The 20,694-nt window shown below is 37.6% G+C and overlaps 1 protein-coding gene across 1 annotated transcript in view; it reads left to right on the forward strand.

The window, feature by feature from the left end:
• The window catches only part of EYA1 (EYA transcriptional coactivator and phosphatase 1), a 179,177-nt gene that overhangs the window by 57,240 nt on the left and 101,243 nt on the right, over positions 1-20,694 (forward strand). The window contains exons 6-7 of the mRNA XM_004372534.2: positions 5,293-5,375; positions 5,798-5,984. Of these exons, the coding sequence (XP_004372591.2) occupies positions 5,293-5,375; positions 5,798-5,984 (270 nt within the window). The remainder of the gene's footprint in view (positions 1-5,292; positions 5,376-5,797; positions 5,985-20,694) is intronic.

A 20,694-nucleotide genomic window follows, 5' to 3' on the forward strand; every position in this document is an offset into this window, starting at 1 on the left:
TTCTTTATCTGAAAAATGGGATGATAATAATAATAGTACCTACCTCATGGGGTGGTTGTGAGGAATCAGCGAGTTATAACATGTAAAATACTTAATTTGGGCCTGGCTCAGAGTGAGCACTCTAGAAGTTTTTAACATTATTATTCCTGTCTCTTCTGTTTTGCTGTTAATATGCTTTTAATTCTATAAGATGGTCCCTGGGATCACTTTAGTGAATTTCAGAACTTTCAAAAAGCAAGACAGAATAAGAGTTAGAGAAGGCAGGAGAGCATTGTGCAGACCCTAAAACCAAACAGACTTATGTTTGAATTTTACTTCCACCCCATGGAAACTGTATTTCCTTAATCTAACCTTCTGTTTCCTTCTCTGTAAAACGGAATATTAACACTCACTCCCTATAATATCAAATTGTTGTGGAGTGTAGATAAAGTAAAAGAACAGCATACTGCCTAAAATTTAGTAACTATTCAATGAGTTAAGTTATGTATCTTTATTGTTATTATATTTTATACTCAGGGGGTGTTGGTATCCAGTTATTTATATAAGCACCAAGATTTCCTTTAGCCATTTTATTCTGTTTTATAGGGAAAGTACTAATTAGTTTAAATATAATTAGTATTTGTTGGTTAATTTTACTAATTGGTTAAGTGATTATTAGTTATATTAGTTACACAGTTTAAAATATTAATAAGTCTTACAGCACACAAGTATCTATATTTATATATCTATATCCATCTCTTTATCTGGAAACCCTGGTGGTGTAGTGGTTAAGAGCCAAGGCTGCTAACCAGAAGATCGGCAGTTCAAATCCACCAGGCGCTCCTTGGAAACCCTGTGGGGCAGTTCTCCTCTGTCCTGTAGGGTCGCTATGCACTGGAATCGACTCGACAGCAGTGGGTTTAAGTTTTTTTGTTTTTTTAATCTATCTATCAAAAGAGATTGATATTCAGCATTCAGTAACACAGGAAGAGGAGGGTGGCTATTCAGGGAAGGCTTTTCTAGTCCACGCTGAATTGTGAAGTTAAGTAGAAGTCAGCCGGGCTGTAACAGGAGGAAGTAGAGGTGCAGAGAGGAGCATTAGGAGAACTGCACATTGGTTCACTACTGTTGGGATGGAATGTGTATGTGGGTGGGTTGGGTTGGACTTCCTGAGAAGGGACCAGAAAAGTCCAAGAGATAAACCGAGGCCAGACCAAGTAGGACCTAATAAATAAGCCCTGTTAGGGAGTTTGAATTTTATCCTGGAGGCAATAGGGAGCCACCGAAGATTAATTTTTAAGCAGGGCATTGACAGAACCAAATATGCACTTAGAAAAATGATTCTGCTCCCTTGTGGAGAACAGAATGGAGGAGGCCAATGTGTGGGCAGGAAACCAGGAAAGGAGGCAGCTGCAGGAATCCGAGGGGTAGATGCTGGTGGCCGGGACCGTTAGCAGCTCTGCGTGCCTAAGTCTTCTGTGAAAGCAGCTGGAGCAGCCCTACAAATCCGATTCGGGTGGTGAAAAATTAACATTGTCTGAGCCTGATTCTTTAGTGCCTGCATCTCTCCCTGAAGTCAGCTGGATCCTTTTGGAAGTCGCATTAAGTCTCTGGGCCACTGGGGGACTGTTAAATGCCTGCTTCAGCGTTCTGAAAAGAAGGGAATCTCAGCCTGCAGGCAGCTGGCAAATGATTATAACTTACGTGAAATTCCAGCTAACGTACAGTCTTAGAGGTAGCATTAAGTCTGGAAGGTCACTTGGGTACCGTTGAGTACTGAAACTGTGATTTGCTCGGTCATACCCTAGTGGCTTATATGTGCTAATATAGCTTCCATGGTCTTTTCTACTCTGTTCCAGGAAACAACTTATGGAATGGAAACACCCATTTTTTAAACATATTTTCTGTATCTTATGCATTTTCTTGGTGGATAGGGACTATTGAGGTCAGTATTTATAGTTCAAATATGTGTAGTTAAAATGAAAGTAACAAGTCATACACCAAAGTAATTTTTCCTATTAAATGCATATAATAGCTAACGTGAAAAAAAAGCCGTATTGATATTCATGCCCTTATCCAAAAGAAATTTAAATTTTTATCTTACAAGGAATTTTTAAATGCTCATTATTTATGTTTTCTTTACGTTTAACGTCAATATTAGTTAATTGTTCACTGATATACAGATACATAAAGGGTAAGTCATAACTCCTGAGTTTTAATTAAAAAAAAAAGAAAACTAATGTCACTCTGATAAGTCCTTTGAGGTCTGAGGCTATGTCTTAGTGATCTTTTTATCCCCATGTAATTACCACCATGAGCCTGGTATTTAATATGTGTTTAATAAGTATTTGATTACCGTATGCAAATGAACATTAGTATGAGAAGCTTGTCCTTTGAGGCTTCAGTGTTCAAGGTGGAATACGTATTAGCAATGTGAGAACTCAGCTTATCTGTAACTGGTATTCTGGGAAGTTTGAACAATTGATAGACTGGAAATACAAATGAAGAAACATCAAATCTTAGTCTATGTGATAGATAACAAAATTTGAGACTATCACAGGAAATATTTCCCCCTCTTAATAAACGTAACAAATCCTTGGAAGAGGTTCTCGAAGTTCATAGATGTTTGATAAGTAAATAGGAAAAGAATTATAGGTATTTATCTAATTTGGGAATATAAAAAAGAGGGAAAAGGTATATAAGTACACTGGAGAATTTTACAAGACAATAAGAGTACCTAATATTTACATGATACAGTACACTGTTCATTATGTTTTCCAAAACGTTACCTCATTTGAGCTGTTCAAGAATCTTATGAAGTAAAATTTTCTCAGATAAGGAAACTGTGTCCTAGAGTGGGTGGATGAATTGTCCACAGTCCAAAGAGCTCACACGTAGTGAATCTGTTTTTTGGCATTTGAGCCAGTACTTATTCAGTAGCAAGTAAATAATTGGAATATACTAACTACCACATTTCACGCCTGAAGGCTTCCGTGAAGAACTAGTTCATAATGAACTAGTTCATAGTTCTTCCTTGAACTTCTAAAACATATATATATTCCCTATTCCACTCTTTTGCCATAAATTTTTAATTAAAAAAAAAGCTTTTATTTCTGATTACAAAAACAACATCAGTTTTGATTAGAAAATTTAGAAATGTACGGTTGACTTAATGAAAATTATGTGACTAAAGACGTACCCCTCCAAAAAATAATATCTCTGAGATTTCATGCTTTTTTAAAAAAAAGTTCTTGAACTTTAAAAATATTTTTAAATAAGAGCAACAGAAATGCTTTTATAATTCTGAGTTTTAAAAAAAAAATTTGTCGTTGTTGAGAATATACACAGCAAAACATACACCAATTCAACAGTTTCTACATGTACCATTTGGTAACACTGATTACATTCTTCGAGTTGTGCGACCATTCTCACCCTCCTTTTCTGAGTTGTTCCTCCCCCATTAACATAAACTCACTGCCCCCTAAGTTTCCTATCTGATCTTTCGAGTTACTGTTTTCAGTTTGATCCCGTATAGATAGATCTTGAAGGAGAACAATGTCCAAGGCAGACATTCTTTACTAGTTAAGCTGAACTATTATTTGGTTTTAAGAAGCCTTCAGGAGATATTTTTGGTTTAAGGTTTAAAGATTATTTTAGGGCAGGGGTTCATCCAGCCTCCATGGCTCCAGAAAGTCTGGAGTCCATGAGAATTTGAAATTCTGTTCTGCATTTTATCCCTTTTGATCAGGATTCTTCTACAGAACCTTTGATCAAAATGTTTAGTAATGGTAGCCAGGCACCATCCAGTTCTTCTGGTCTCATGGCAAAGGAGGCAGTTGTTCATGGAGGCAGTTAGCCACACATTCCATATCCTTCTCCTGTTCCTGACTCTCCTGCTGCTCCAGGCGAATAGAGACCAATTGTTGTGCCTTGGATGACATCTTGCAGCCTTTTAAGACCCCAGACACTACCCAATGAACCAGGAGGTAGAACAGAAGCACTAAACACATTATTAGGCCAATAAACTGGAATGTCCCATGAAACCATGACCCTAAACCTCCACACCAAGGAACCAAATGCCATGAGGTTTTTGGTTGTACATAAGCAATCTCAGCAACTACTCTTTTTTTCTTTTTTGGTCGTTGTTGTAAGTATATCTATCACACAAAGTTTGCCAATTCCACTTTTTACAGGTGGACAACTTATGGACAGCAGTTGCAGCAATCAGCTGTGCAACCCTACCTTTAATCAATGCAGTTTTTCCATCACCATTTACCCCCCTATTATTTTGGTTTTTACATTACCAAATGATATAAAAAATTTCCCCATGTCATGAAACATCTGTATATTATTATTTCAACAGCTTTGTAGTATTTAATTTTATGAATAACACCCATTAAGGATTTTGGAGATGCTTTCTATGTTTTGTTATTAGAAACAACACTGAAGAGCATCTTTGCTAATTATCTCTTCATATAAATCCATCTCTTTTCCCTTAGAGTAAATTCTTCGCAGTAAAATTGTTGAGTTAAATGGTATACAAAATGTCTCAATCATTGGCCAAATAGCTCATCAGAAAGCTCCCGTTTAACAGGGTAAGGATAATGTTGATAATGTAAACGAGCGAACTAAGATTTGTTCATATATTGTATTCTCCATAGTGTGTACTGTTTATTGCTGAACACATATTAACTTTCAACAAATAGAATGCTACCTAGACAGCAAGCTAGCACATGTATTTGATAAAACATTGGCCATGTTTCTCTTTGATCTTTGTTGTATCAAATTCTTGAAGTGCCGCAATTCACTCTTCTGTGAAATGAAATAATGAAATAGCTTTTCAGTGGGTCATTATAATGACTATATAGTACAAGTCTGAAGCATTTCAAGTTCTTGGAAATAGCGTCAGTAGTTTTTGAGATAGAAAGAACCTTAAAGATCATCTAATCTGATCCCATCACTTTACATTAAACATACGTCATGTAAAGATATGAAAAATCCTGGTGTGCTTCACAAATTGAAGTGGAAAGTTCACAAATGCATGATTTTATCATTAGATTTTATGAGTCACTTGTGTCCTCCAAAATTTAAACCTCTTACTTTTTAATCATGTGTAATAGAATGAAGTTAAAATTGTCAACCATTTTAAGAAAACAAACTTAGCCACGATTTTAGCCAAAGTACTCTAGGATTGAGGATGAATCATATGTATTTGCAGTGAAACCCAACGCTGCCCTATCACAATGGTATTTTCCTATAGCCACATTATTCTCTGTAGCTTTGTAAACCATATTTCTTTTCGTTTTGTTTTAGGTAGCAGTTTTACAACATCGTCAGGATTATATACAGGAAATAATTCACTGACAAATTCCTCTGGTTTTAACAGTTCACAGCAGGTAATTTAAAAGCCAGTTTAACTTCTGAAATATTTTTAAATGCAACAGATGACTTTCCTTTATAAAGAAATATCAGTTTATATTACAGCATAAGTGAGAGTTTTCCTAAACGTTTTAATAGCTTTTTTTTTTTCTTTTAAAAATCTCTTTACAGTCTTACATAGTGGGATGTTTGCTTTTCAGATTGGTTTAGTTTTACCTAGCAATGCATCATGGAATAGAAGAAATGTGAAAAGCATTTCTAATCTTCCATGAAATGTATGTTTGCAAGTCTGGGCACTTCAGTCAGTGTTTACTTGTGTGCCCTGCTGTATGAATTCAGACAAGACACAGAAGCACAAACACATTTACAGTTATACTTTGAAACATAAATAATAAACAAGTAACAGTGTCTGACTTATTTGTGCGGTTTGATTTGGTAGGACTATCCGTCGTACCCCAGTTTTGGCCAGGGTCAGTACGCACAGTATTATAACAGCTCACCGTACCCATCACACTATATGACAAGCAGCAACACCAGCCCAACAACGCCGTCCACAAATGCCACTTACCAGCTTCAAGAACCACCATCTGGCATCACCAGCCAAGCAGTCACGGATCCCACCGCAGGTAATCATGCAGATTTTATTAGTCCTGCAAGCTCTCCTTCTGGTAGTTTAAATGCATTTTTTCTCAAGTCATATATTCATGCAGTGATTGCAGTTTGGGCAAGGCCTGAAGATATGTCCAGCAGCATTATTGTGACATTAATTTTACTTTGATTTAATTTTTGTTTAAAGAATTTTAGTATAAAGTATGTAAACTTCAAAAGTACAGGAAATAGAGACTTGATTTATTTGTAAATATACTCAGTTTTCAAGATACATATCGCTTTTTATATGCGTAAGTGTTCAGCTGTAATTACTTATAACTCTAATTAATCATAAATAATTAGCTGACACCAAATACTGATTGTGAAAATAAGTAACATTGTCTAGAATGTAATGTTTATCTTCTCAAATATTTCATGTTTTTCATCAAAGTAACACATTGTTTGTACATAGTTAAAAAATCAAATAGCGTCAAAGGGGGATTGATGACTGGAAACAGTTGTCCCCTGCCGCACGCTTTGCCACGCATAGCCTACTGTGAGTTTCATAACTGCGCACCTGAATGTGGGCCATTTCCATACCTTCTGCACAGCCCTTGGGCCCTTTCCAGTAAAAGCTTCTCGATCTCCGGAAACGTTCTCATATCTTTGATACTTCTACTCCTGCAGTATTTCTTTCTAGAACTTGTAATATTAGATGCTTAATTCTCTGAATTTGTCTTAACCTACATTTTATCTCATAGTTCTCATTTCCTGGTCTTTTTTTTATTTTTAACTTTTTCTTTTTTGACTGTGGTAAATGTATATGTAACAGAACATTGGACGTTTCAACAATTTTCACATGTACAGTTTAGTGGCATTAATCTTCTTCCTCGTGTTTTTCAACTTTCACCCTAAGCACTGGGTCCTCCTTTCCCCCTCCTTCCTACCCGCCCCTGGTAACCACTGTTGAATGTTGGTTTCTATACACTTGCCTTTCCCAGGTATTTCATGAGTGGGGTAATACAGTATTTGTCCTTTTGTGACTGACTGACTTCATTCAGTGTAACGTTTCCAAGGTTCATCCATGTTGTTGCATATGGCAGGCCTCCATTTCTCTTTATGGCTAAGTAATTAACAGTCCATTGTATTTTGTACCACATTTTGTTTATCCGTGCATCTGTTCATAGACATTTAGGCTGTTTCCGTTTTTTGGCTATTGTGAATAGTGCTTCCGTGAACATTGGTGTACAAATGTCTGTTTGCGTTCCTTCTTTTAATCCTTTTGGTTATATACCTAGGAATGGAATTGCTGAATCATATGGTAATTCTGTGTTTGACATTTTGAGGAGCTACCAAACTGTTTTCCACAAGGGCTGTACCATTTCACAATCCCACCAGCAATGGATGAGGATTCTGATTTCTCCACATCCTTACCAATACCTGTGATTTTCTGTAGCCATCCTAGTAGGTGTGAAGCAGTATCGCATCGTGGTTTTGATTTGCATTACCCTAATGACTTACGGGAGGCCTGGTGGCACAGTGGTTAAGAGCTTGGCTGCTAACCAAAAGGTCAGCAATTCTAACCCACTAGCCACTCCTTGGAAACCCTATGGGGCAGTTCTCCTCTGTCCTGCAGGGTCGCTATGAGTTGGAATTGACTCGACGGCAGCAGGTTTGGTTTGGTTTGGTTTTAATGACGAACGATGTTGAACATCTTCTCACATGCTTGTTGGCCATTTATATACCCTCCTTGGTGAAATGTCTGCTCAAGTTCTTTGCTCATTTTTTGATTGAGTTGTTTTTCTTTTTTGTTGTTAAACTGTAAGAGTTCTGTGTATTCTGGATATTAAACCTTTATTTGATATATGATTTCCAAAAATTTTCTCCCAGTCTGTAGTTCGTCTCTTTACTTTCTTGATAAAGTCCTTTGATAAACAAAAGTTTTTAACTTTGATGAGGTCCTATTTATCTGTTTTGTCTTTTGGTGCTTATGCTTTAGGTGTCATATCTAGGAATCCATTGTTAAACCTAAGTCCCAAGCATTATCTCTGTGTTTTCTTCTAAGAGTTTTATGGTTTCCATTCTTTCATGGATTACAAGATTAGCTATTATCATCAAATAGTCAGGAAGCTAAAGCCTAGAGCTAAAGCCCACTCTGTTGCTACAAGTCAAGTTAAAATGGTCTTACAGGGAGAGACTTAAATCTATGACATTGTGATAATAGAGTGTTACTTCTAGGTGGTTTCCCCAAATTTTGAAAAAAAAAAAAAAGTTTTATGTAACAGATGCTAATTTAAATTTTGACAGTAGGTTTATCTTACAAATATGAGCAGATGACCTGCCCCAAATCCTCTGAGTTTTCAGTGTTCCAACTTTTCTCTCTTTTTTTAATGCATGCAAGCATTATTTTATTCTAGGATAGTAAGTAAAACACATCATTCCTAAACGTGTTTTCAAACTAACGTGAAATGCTTATTATTTCTGCTGTACATTTCAACTCTAAACATTTTTATCTTTGATCACAGTTTTCTATTTACCTTTCTTTTCAAAGAAATAGTTTATATAATATCCTTAATTCATTAGTTCACATATGTAAATTGGGTGCTTATAGAACCTAATATACATGCCTCTGTCTCTGTCTTTTAATTAGATATCACATCTGTATAATCACATTGAAGATCAATGTTATTGTAGAATGAATTGAATGTATTGTAGAATATATTGTAGATGTTTCTGTTCAGCTACCATAAACTTCATACAGGTGTCAGGAGGAAAGGTAATGGCTTGTCTCCAACTTTAGGGAGAGCTAGTGTTTTCACATGAACTATCTTGGTTAGGCAAGATTTTGGAAGGTTAAAAGGAGTTTTAAAATGAAGATAGCTATGTGAATTGGAAATAGTTAACCTTTTCAAGATCCAGTTATTTTCTGCTTTGAATTTTTTGTTGATACGATGTGTTTTTGTTATTGGAATGCATGCTGAATCACTGAGCATGTCTGACTTTTTGGTAGGTAGTATGGATTTTTTTCTTGCCTTACCCACCAATCCTACCGTCAAAGTCCAGAGGGACATATGTGCCCCCCAGTTCTATCCCCCAGAGTCCAGAGGGACTTATGTGTCCTAAATAATTTTTATCAAAATCCTTATTTTACCTACCAAAAATATTGATTTAGCACCACCTCATACAATACCCTGTAAAAACAGTAATTTTTTGGTACCTGCCCATTTCTTCAGTTTCATACAGTTATACAGGTCCCCGCCTGATGGCTGCATGTACTGTCAGTGGGAAAGTAGTTTCCCAGTAAACCCCAGAGGTAGAAAATGTTGGTGGGTGCTGTATGTCCTGCAGGTCACGGAAGGGTCTGGGGAATAATAGGATGAGAAAAGGAGACAGAAGAATAATTTTACTTAATTCATGGTATTTTCTTTGTGAAGAGTAGGGGATACAACACACTGGTGAAGAAAATCATGTTTCTTAATAGTGATTGGAACTTTTTTAAAAAGGCCATCTGTTCACATCATGAGAGTTTATCTCTGAAACATGGCATTGTTAGAAGTGAGCTGTGTTTATAAAAGGGACGCCATATGAAAGAGTTTGGATGAATTGGCACAAAGGCATGCTGCAGTGGGAAACAATACAAAACTATAGTTATCAAAATGTACATATGATTTTATTTTAAGATAGAATGATCTGTTTTAGCTTTTATTTGAATAAATGCTTAATATTTTAGGTATTTATTTTAATTTCAGTATCTCTGTGGCTACACAATAGAGATGATTTGAACTGGGGAAAAAATAATAGTTTTCAGTGTTTTTATATTTACAGCTTCCCATAAAATGAGTATTCATGGGTCACCCCTTCTCATGTTGCATATTTAGAAGTGGAAAGTTCAATGAGTTTCCACAGTGAAAAAGAAATTAGAACTTCAAGGAAGATTTGCTCTGGGTTCATTTCACGTTTGTGGTAATACCATGGATTCAGACTAATATTTTTGGCAGTATCAGTCTTTTCTTACTAGTCGTATGTAAAATTGTAGACTTATTTTGATGCTGTATAAATTCATTCAACTAAAGAATTAGAAGGGATTGTTTATTAAATATTGCCTGATGATTTTTGTTTTGAAAATTTTGACACAAAGAAATAAAAATAATAGTTAATTTAATGGAAAAAAAAATAAAACAAACTTGTTGCCATCGATTTGATTCCCACTCATGGCAACCCTGTGTGTTACAGAGAAGAACTGTTCCATATGGTTTTCTTGGCTGTAATCTTTACAGAAGCAGATGGCCAGGACTTTCCTTCATGGCACTGCTGGGTGGATTGGAACCGCCAAACTTTAGGTTAGTAGATAAGCGCAAATTGTTTGCACCACCCAGAGACCTTAGTTAAATAAATGTCTCTTTTTGTTGAAATTATTTCAGATGTTTCTTTTAATTTTAATATTTAATTGGGCTTAAAGTCAGTATTTTCTAATAACTGGAAGGTTAGACCTAGTCATTAGCTGATCTTGTGTCTGACCAGTTTCTCTCTTCCAATTTTATGATATTATGCAGTAGAGACAAAGCTATATGGTGCCCCTTTCATACTTCATGATATCTGTTCTTAGATTAGGAGCCCTGGTGGTGCAGTCATTAAGCGTTTGGCTGCTAACCAAAAGGTCGGCAGTGCGGATCCACCAGCCAATCCTTGGAAACTATGGGGTAGTTCTACTCTGTCCTATAGGATTGCTATGAGTTAGAATTGACTCAACAGCTATGGGTTTTTTGGGTTTTTTTTTTTTTGGTTTTTAGATTGTTCATAGAATTGTTTTATATCATTATGACATATAAAATAAGATTTTTAAAGGTAAACGTAACAATAATTATTATTATTATTTTGCATTTTTAAAGCTTCTTCAGGAATCAGTGTCTTTTAAATCCCTGAGATTATGCAGTGTTACTTGTAAACGTGAACTGATTAAGTTTAACAATTTTTTTAAGTATACTTATAATTAAATGTCGAAACCTGTGTCCTCCTTTGGGTAGACACATGTACTACATTAAAAATAACAAAACTTGAGTATGAAACTTTAATCCTAAATTTTTACCCTATTTTAAAAACTACAAACAGTGCCTTTACATTCATTTTTAAAAAATGTGCTTGTTAGCCAAACATTGACTATCCTAGTAAAATAAAATTTATGACATCTAGAGGTATGTAAGAATCCAGATACCTTGAAAAATACAGTGAGGTATTATCTGGCCAATCAGTGAGACTTTAATTTACTCATTTGATTAAAAACTGGATGCCTAGTCATCAACTGGCAATGTCAGCAACCCCTACCCACCCCCATCACAGTCTCTAGGCCTTTTTGCATTTAGTTTTAAAAAATTTCTGTTCATAAAACTTTATTTTTTGAAATAATAGGTCTCATTTTTCCGTGAAAGTAAAGTTTTGTTAACATTGAGTCCCTGTTTTTAAAAGAGGCTTATATTTATAAATATTTCACTGAAGAAAAATCCCAGAAATTTGATAATATACAGTACGTATCATTAGCTGTAATCACGCGGTGAGTCATGTCTTCCCGATGAAATGGCTTTTCTGTTGTTAGAGAACGTGTTCAGTTTCTGGGAAGAAGGGTATTCCAGCTTCTTTATCTAGAAAAGAAAATTTTTATCTGAGTCAACTCTTCTCTTTTCCTTGCCCAAATCTAAGACTAAAAGATAATATCAAAATTAAATACATGATAACTTTAAATTTTAAATGATGCATTGGACTCATTTTTAATTTCTTTTTAAAAATAATTCTTTACAAAGTCAACAATTTCTTCTATGTTTAAAAATTTAGAGGTAGGAAAAAAAAGAAAAGGAGATTTTAGGTGGTTTTCCTTTTGCACTAGTATCTAGACTAACATATTATCTTCCCTTAGCCACTGAATGTGAAGAGTGTGTTATTACCTTGCACTAAAGCATAAGACATATGTTATGAACATAACCAAATACATTTACAAACAAGTAATAAAAATAACCACTTGAGCATAATTGCCATGAAGGAAATTTAACCAAAAAAAAAATATGTCTTGAAAGAACACTTGCGTAATTCTTTTTTTCAATATATGATCTGGATACATATTATCGAAATATAAACACTCATTTGCAATCCAACTACTGACTCGAATATAAATAATTGACTCAAAAACATATTTCTTGTCCAATATTTCTTGGAGCATCTCATGATTATGACATCTGTCACAGTTATAACACATAGTAGAATATAATTGTTACGCTAGAGCTTTACATTTATTATCGTGAGCTTTCAACACACCCATGAGGTAAGTCCCATTTGTCCCCATTTTACAGATAAGGAAAATAGGGCACATAGCTCTTAAATGTCAATAAACAATAGGTATTAGCCATCAGAAAGAGAGGAGGAAAAAAAAAGAGTGAATGGTAAATAAAACATTTGAAGTTAATGTTGAAAGAAAAGCTGATTACTTCTTTACCAGCAGTGAGTTTTACTCTGGATGGCCTGGCAAAGCCACATTTTCAAAGGATTTGTGCATTTGAATTTATGGCAAAACACCTGATGTTGAAATCTACCTTCAGAGGCACTGACCGCACGCAGACGATTTTCGTGAAGGTCATGTCGGAATCTTGCCAATATTGAATTTCAAGTGACAGAGGAAAAATCAGTATAAGAGGGAATTCAATATGCATGGGAAACCATTTGTTCGCTCTGCTTCTTTGATCCCTGCCAAAGCACCAGAAAGTAGAGCAAAGCGCCTGAGACACAGGGAGACATTCTTGTGCAAAGTTGCAGGGGATCTCTGAGCCTCACAGGAATTCAGTGTGACAGGGGCAAGACGCCCGTCTTCCTTATAAATGCAGGAAGTTTGGGCCAAGGCTCCACTACCTAACACCTCTGTTTACCGTGGAATGATCCCCAGGTTGGTAACAGCCTGCGTCTTGAGTCCTGCGTTTGGCCTCATGAGCAGTCTTGAAAATGTTTAAGCCACACTTGCTCATTTTCACAGATGGCCTGTGGACTTGGGAGAAGTATGCAGTTTGTTCAGCTCAGAAATAAACTATTTTGGTGAAACGATTTAACTAACATTTTGGAAACATTTGTCAGGAAAACAAATATTTGTATCTAAAATAGCCAGGCAATTAACATGTGAGAAAACAAAACAGATGTTTGTTTTGGGTTGTTGGGTTTGTTTGGCTTGACGGCATTTGTTTTCTTTCTTTCTTTTTTTTTTCCTGGAGGGTATGCAGTGCTGATCTTAATGAGATTATAAAATTTATGGAAATAAAGTTCATTCTTTGTTCTGTATTGTCAAGAATGTGATAAAAATTAGTTTTGTGACCTGTGAGTTTTGGACTGTTTTCAAGAAGTGAAAACAAATGGGTCTTTTAGCATTTACCCATTTTTGTGTCTCATTTTTGGTTTGACTTAAGTTGTTTTTGATTAGTTGGCCGGCAGTCTAGATGGCGTGCACAGTCGATGTTAGTACACTTGGATTGTAATATGTAGTTCTTTCTTATATTGATGCATAGTATATGATTTGTATATAAATAATCCAAATAAGAAAGCGCAAGTTACTGAGTTAATTAAATTAGTTTGCTAATCCTCCCAAGCATTTATTATTTTATCTTCTTTGTAACTGATTGATCGATTATTTGAAAAGCTGTAAAGTATTAAGTGTCTCATGGGACCAACACAAATCAGTATACTAAGTTTCCCGGTTTTAGTTGGAGACCATAAGCACTTACTATTCAGTTTCTTAATTGGAAACGGTTGGGGACAGGACGTGCAAAGTTATCTGTGAATGACATCCTTCCACCTCACTTAATTGGGATTGGATGGTTTAGTAGATGGGTTTTGGATTAAGTTTTAAATAAAGGTAAAGTTGATGGATTATTGGTATCAGGTTTATTCCTAGCTTGATATCCAAAAAAAAATGTAAGTTTATTGAATAATTTTTAAATTTACTGAATAATAATACTACATGAGCATGGCACAAAATTATAAAGGTAAAGAAGGGTTTACAGAGAAGGGTAAACCTGCCTTCACTGTCCAGCCCCAGCCCCTGGGTTTCTTTCCGCAGAAGTCTTCTGTATCCTTCCAGGGATAGTTGACTGTCGCAAGCACGTACAGTCTTCCCTCCTACCCCTTGCTATACTGCTTTTCTTTTCCATACTTAAGCATGTATACATTTTTATTTTTTACAGATAGTAGAATATGATACATACTGTTCTGCAGCTTTTTTCGCCTCACAATACGCAGGGAAAATGTCAATAAGTATTTTTGTTGTGAATTATTCGTGCAAATACAATGGCTAGTATTTTTTGAGTGCTCACTATGTGCCAGGCATTGTTCTAAGTACTGTTTATGTTGTCGTGTGCCGTCAAGTCACTTCTGACTCACAGCAGCCCTATAGGACAGACTAGAACTGTCCAGTAGGGTTTCTAAGGCTATAATCTTTATGGAGCAGATCACCAGGTCTTTTCTCCCAAGGAGCGGCTCTTTGGTTCGAACCCCCAACCTTTTGGTTAGCAACTGAGCCCGTAACCATTGTGTCACCAAGGCTCTGTTAATACATTACCTGGTTGATTCCCACCCAGCCCCATGGGATCGACAGTGTTGTTATCATCCCCATTTTACAGACACCAGAAGCTAAGGAGCAGTCACTTGCTGGAGGTCAGTGACCAAGCTGGGAATCAGCCTCTGGAAGCTTGTCTCCAAAACTTGGATTCTTAACCAGGAAGTCCTGTTGCTTCTCTAAACCACGTGCGCTTGGTGCTCGCCAGCCGTGAGCTATGTGTGGAGAAATGAAAAAAGAAAAAAGGAAGGCAAGCTGGACAATGAGGTCTTTGGGAGACTAGGAAAATGTGATGGAAGAGATGTCATGGCAAACTGTTCCCCAAGTGGCCCGTGATAGGTAATTACTAAATAGTATGAGGACTCGTAGGAGCCCTGGTGGCGCAGTGGTTAAAGCGCTCAGCCTGCCAACCCAAAGGTCGGCTGTTCGAACCCACCAGCCGCTCCACGGGAGAAAGATGTGGCAGTCTTGCTTTCATATAGGTTACAGCCTTGGAAATCCCATAGGGCCGTTTCACTCTGTCCTGTAGAGTTGCTGTGAGTCAGAATCAACTCAGCGGCAGTGGGTTTAGGTTTTTTTGTTTTTAAGTAAAGATTTGTAGGGGTAGAATAGATTTAGGTCTGAAATTTCAAACAAGCAGAGAAATGGAAATGTAAACAAAGAGTTGTAAAAGGTAGTAGCCACGTGGTATTCACTTTCGAGTTTACTTGTTGATAAAATAATACAGGTCTGAAATTATGGGGAAGTGGTATGTACTGCATTAAAGGTTGTCTTGTACTATTAAGTATCCCCTGAATTATAAGATCCATTTGTTGATATCTTGGCTAATCCAACAGCCAATTGCACACTTTCTTCTTACCTTCTACTTACCTGAATCTGGTCTACCCCGAAAAACCTTTATTCTGTTTAGTAATTACTTGTCGTGGGCCCATCTGGGGAACAATTTGCCACGACATCTCTACCATCTCATTTCCCTAGTCCCCCAAAGACCTCATTCTCCACCTTGCCTGCCTTTTTTTTCTTTATTTCTCTACACACAGGTCGTGGTTGATGAGCTCTCAGTATAGAATTAATGATATACTTGTATCAAGAGAAAGAGAAGCCACGTATTTTAAAGTGAAAGTAGGCATCTCAACCCAGTGCAGTCAGCTTCTAACACTTGAAAATATTTGTATGACCCCTTCAGAAACTTCACAAAAGACTGCTTCATAAAATTAAACTTGCATTTTCTTCAATACCATTATTTAAGATAAATTTTACCGTTTTCACTCCTATTTAACTGTTAATATTTAAGTGTATAATTTTTAAATATTTTTTGTTGTCTATATGCAGTATTTTTGGTGGGTTACTGGTTGAATTGATATTCATGGCCTGGTTTAGGTATTATTTCTACCATGACTCACCTCCGAGTATTATATTGGACAGTATTCTGTTGTGATCCATAAGGCTTTCATTGGCCAATTTTTAGAATTAGATTGCCAGGCTTTTCTTCCTAATCTTGGTTACTGCTGAAACCTGTCCATCATGTTGATATTTGAAATTTTGGTGTCATAGCTTCCTGCATCATAGAAACGTGCCAACCACCACAATGTGACAAGCTGACAGACGGGTAGAGATAGACAAGGTACTAAAACAAACAAAGAACCGTTTCTGTTGAGTCGATTCAGACTCGTGGTGACACCAGGTGTGTCAGAGTAGAACCGGGCTCCATAGGGTTTTCAATGGCTGTGATCTTTCAGAAGTAGATTGCCAGGCCTTTCTTCCAAGGTACCACTGGGTGGGTTTGAACAGCCGAATTTGCAGTTAGTAGCCGAGCAGTTAACTGTTTGCAACACCCAAGGTCATGGAGAATCTATGGAATGCACAGTGCTTCCAAATCCTATTTGGCAGCAACCACTCCCCCAGGGAATATCTCTGAACTTCTCTTGGACATTGCTCTTCCTTCGAATACAATTTAAAGAAACTGGGACCGTGACTAAGGATTTGGCACTGGCGGAGCCTGGGTTTGAATCCTCGTTCTGCATTTACCTGGGCAGGTTACTTAGCCCCTCGCTGTATCAGTTTTCTGTGAGATGAGGGTAATGCCCACTCTTGAATATGGAGTGAGTGTGGGGATGAACTGATCTGCACAGATTTCCCTGCAAAGTGACTGCCACGTACTAGGCTCTCACGTTCTTCTTCCATTCAGTCATTCAACGGATATTTGTAAATCCTTGCTGTGTGCCAGGCACGGTGCTTGGTCTGGGGACAAGAAAGGCCCAGTCCCTGGCTCAGAGGGCCGATGTGTTCTTCTACTGTCTTATTCTACTGTTGTGGATTGTGCTTTGTGGATGTTTCAGAGAATGAAAGCCCCAATGTGTACCTTACCAGTTTCCTTCACCTAGAGTAACTGTGGGGAGTTTAAACCAGTGATTGAAATGTGCAAGAAGGATGATAGAAGTTCTGTGAGTTATCCCCAGAGTCCTGGAGCGTGGAGAATGGCCATACTCCAGGGATGATAAAGCTCTCCTGATTGAGGGACTAGATTTTGCCTGAGGAATTAATTTACCTGGGAGACCTCAATTAGCGATTGTGTGGAAGGGGAGAAATGGCTGTGTAATACGTGAAGAGAAGGCAAAGCAGTTCTCTAAAATCAATTCAGTTAATATTTCTCGATCTCTGGCTTATTTTACACAAGTTTCTGTGGGTTGATAAAGTTATCCAAGTGTCTTCTTTTTAAGTCTTTTCTGGTCCTTTGATAAGGTAATATTTGCTGTGAATGTCATATAATTTATTCAAAACCTTGCTGAGTTCCTTTTGTGGCCAAGATTTGATAACTACCACTTAAAAAAATCTCCCAGGATAAAGTCACAGTCGCATTCTATGGCTGTAACTTTGAAGTCTTAATAGACTGTTACCTTGCAGGTCTATGTGGATCCGAAGTGGCTTTTTGAGGACTGTCATGGGCCCTCCCTCAGGACTGTGGCCTTCCACACAGGCGTCTGCCCTGGTTAGGCCTCTTAATTTTCATAAGAGAATGTCATTTCTATTCTCAGCACAGCTAAGTTAGTAAAGCATACAGGTCTTCACTCAACCCAGCAACCAAGAATAGCTACACTCCAAGTAATTCATTGGTGTAACCTCTTACCTCACTACTGCTTAAAACTCAAGAGAGGAACTTGTTTCCGTAGGCTGCTGGAAGGACATGGAATAGCTCCGTTCTTCCAGATATTTTTCAATTTACCCTTCTAATAAGCAAGACCATTCGAGAAGCCTGTGATGATGCGCCATGTCAGTCAGCGTTCTGTGCTCTGAAGTCCTGCCCTCTGGTGCTAGGTGATCAGCCTTAGAAGTAAGGATCCCGTGAAACTTGCTGTTCTGTTTATAGTGAGGGTGTGTTCCCAGCATCACACAGCATCCTCTCAGTGAGCAGACCTGTGAGGCATTTTGGTCTCGTCTCTGTACTAGGAACACGTTTCTGTGGAGAAATTGGCTTGTCTCGTCTTACGCACCCTGAAAGCCGTGCGGGCTGCTCTCTCCACTGACTTTTACTCTCCCTTCCCGTCATTTTCCTTCTAATTTACTCATTCATTTTTTTAGAAGATTGCTATGTGATTATTGTGTATATATTTGGTAGGTTATCTTACATCCTTTTTAGAGAAAATAGGATAGAAATCATTCAGAAAATTAAGAATTAAAATGCTTTATTCAACGAGAGTAAGGGCCAGAGAAAAGATTCACCACATCCACTCTATACTCAGAAAGCACTTATTTTACAAATTGCATTACAACCGCAGTTTTGTAAATGTCACCATTTGGTTCACATGCACACAAAAACCTCTTCAGGATTCTCATATAATTGTAGCCTCCCAAGAACACACCTCTCGGTCTTTTCTTCTCTCTGCTTAAAGACACAGACTGGCCCTGTGTAATGAATCGGCTTGTTTCAGTTTCCGTTTAGCCAATTTATATAAAACAGCACATTGCCAATTGTAAAATACCTCCCAAATGTAACAGTTCATCTTCTCTGTCACTGACATTGTTTTCAACTTCTGCAGTTTATTTTCTCTTCCCAAATTGCTGCCGGCCTGTTCAGTGTTCTTTCTTCAGGCATTCTGAGAACTGCAGGGTTTTCATGAAATCTCTTTCCTTTTCACTTGCCCATTTAGTGATTTCCCTAAAGTATCTGTTTCAATACACTTATTTATCTAATCACCTCCCTCGGCACAGTTAGCTTCAGTATTGATAGAGGTTGCCAAGAAAGCACACTTCTCCAGAGATTTATTCCTTAATCGTGCGATTAAATTGTATTACACTGTCCTCTAATTAAAGGAAATGCAGGAAGCACAGTTTCTTCTGCTGCATATGGAAATGAAGGTTTGACGAGGATCTTCAATATTTCATTACCTATTCATTGAGCATCTCTTACTAAATCCTCCTGGGTTCTGTAAGGATGCAGAAAACAAGAGGGCTATCCTTGTCCTCAAGGAGCACTTTCTACAAAAGACAGTATGTAAACACCCAAACTTAATGTTGTTGTCGTTACTTGCCGTAGAGCTGATTCTGACTCCGGTGGGTTTGAACTGCCAGCCTTTCAGTTAATAGTTCAGCACATAAAGACAAACTGGAACAGTAGAGAAGAGAGGACTCCCTGAGACTATCGCCGAGACACGCTTTAAACCTAGAACCGAGCGTATCCCCTGAGTTCTCCTTTTAGCGAAATAGCAGAGTGGCACACAAAATAAAGGATATTACACACAGAATTGCTGGCCTACTTAAAAACCATCACTATGAGACCAAAAGATCAACAATTACTCAGAAGCAAAGATGAGAAGATAAGGGGGCAGGAAACTAGAGTACTGGAAAGGGAACTAACAGAACACACAGAGAATGTTGACACGTTGTGGCAATAAATGTAACTAATGTCACTGAACAATTTGTGTGGAAATTGTCAAGTGAGAACCTAACTTGTTCACCAAAAACTCAATAAAATTATTTAAAAAAAAAAAAAAAGTCCAGCGCTTAACCATTTGTGCCACCCAGGGACTCCTTGCCAAACCTAATAAAGAATTGAATTTGGGGGAAAAATTGCCGTGCTTAGAGTACTCAGGAAGAATGCAGGAATGGGGAGTTCTTATGTAAAGTGTTTGGAGGAAAAATTAACAAAGAGGGGATATTTATGCTCCACATTGAAAGATGGGAATGAGTTTGAGAGGCAGAGAACAGGGAAGGAATATTTATTCAAGGCTACAGAAATAGACTGTTCTAAATGGGCTCGATGACAGGGTACCATTTCCCTTAAAACACACTTAAAGGATATTAAATTTCACCAAAGGATCAAAGCATTTCTGAGTTGGAAGAGCATCTTATGACCAACTTTATGAATAAGGTAACCGGATCCCAGAGAGGTAACTTTGAATAATTCACTTAACATGACAACACCATTAATGTGTTTGTACAAAACACTTTTGCATGTGTTATTTTATATAATCCTCACAGTGACGCTGTCCCCACTTTACAGTTGAGAAAACTGAGAACCAGCTAACATCCAGATAATTCTATAAATTACAGGTTGCCAAGCCTGTTCTGGAATGTACACAGACCTTAATGTCTTAATTTGTAAGTTACGTTTGTTCACTATGATCATTTGAACTATTCAATTTTCCATGTTCTGTCCTATGAGTTAGAAAGGATGCGTGAATGGACCAAACTTTGCAAGATATCCCCCACTTCCACAGAAGTTCACATTTCCAGAGTCACTGAGGGTTTCTTCATCTGTGGGATCAAGCCTGAGTCCTGGGCCCCAAGCCTTCGGGAGAAACTGGCAGCTGGTGCTCCCATGGCATCTGCCCCTCAGCATGTCTTCGTCCTCTTCATCACCAAGTGAGGCTGCTGGCTCAGAGAAACGATGTGTCTGAGGAGAGTCAAGTCTGGAGGGTGTGGAAGGCAGGAGGAGGCACATAGAGTGGGAGGGTTCAGAGCTGACAGGCTTGGGTTCAAGTCCTGCCTGGGGCACATGCTAGCTAGTAGGCCTTAATTTTTATTAACTTCAGTCTTTCAATTTGTTAAATGGGGACAACAGTACATCTCTAAATAGATCTGAGGTAGAATAATCCCAAACCCTGGAAGAGGGTGTATTCTCTCCACCCTTCTACTTCTCAATGCAAACATAGTCTCATTTTTTTTTT

This window comes from Trichechus manatus, unplaced genomic scaffold (genome assembly GCF_000243295.1).
Source record: "Trichechus manatus latirostris isolate Lorelei unplaced genomic scaffold, TriManLat1.0 scaffold00018, whole genome shotgun sequence".
Classification (NCBI taxonomy): domain Eukaryota; kingdom Metazoa; phylum Chordata; class Mammalia; order Sirenia; family Trichechidae; genus Trichechus; species Trichechus manatus.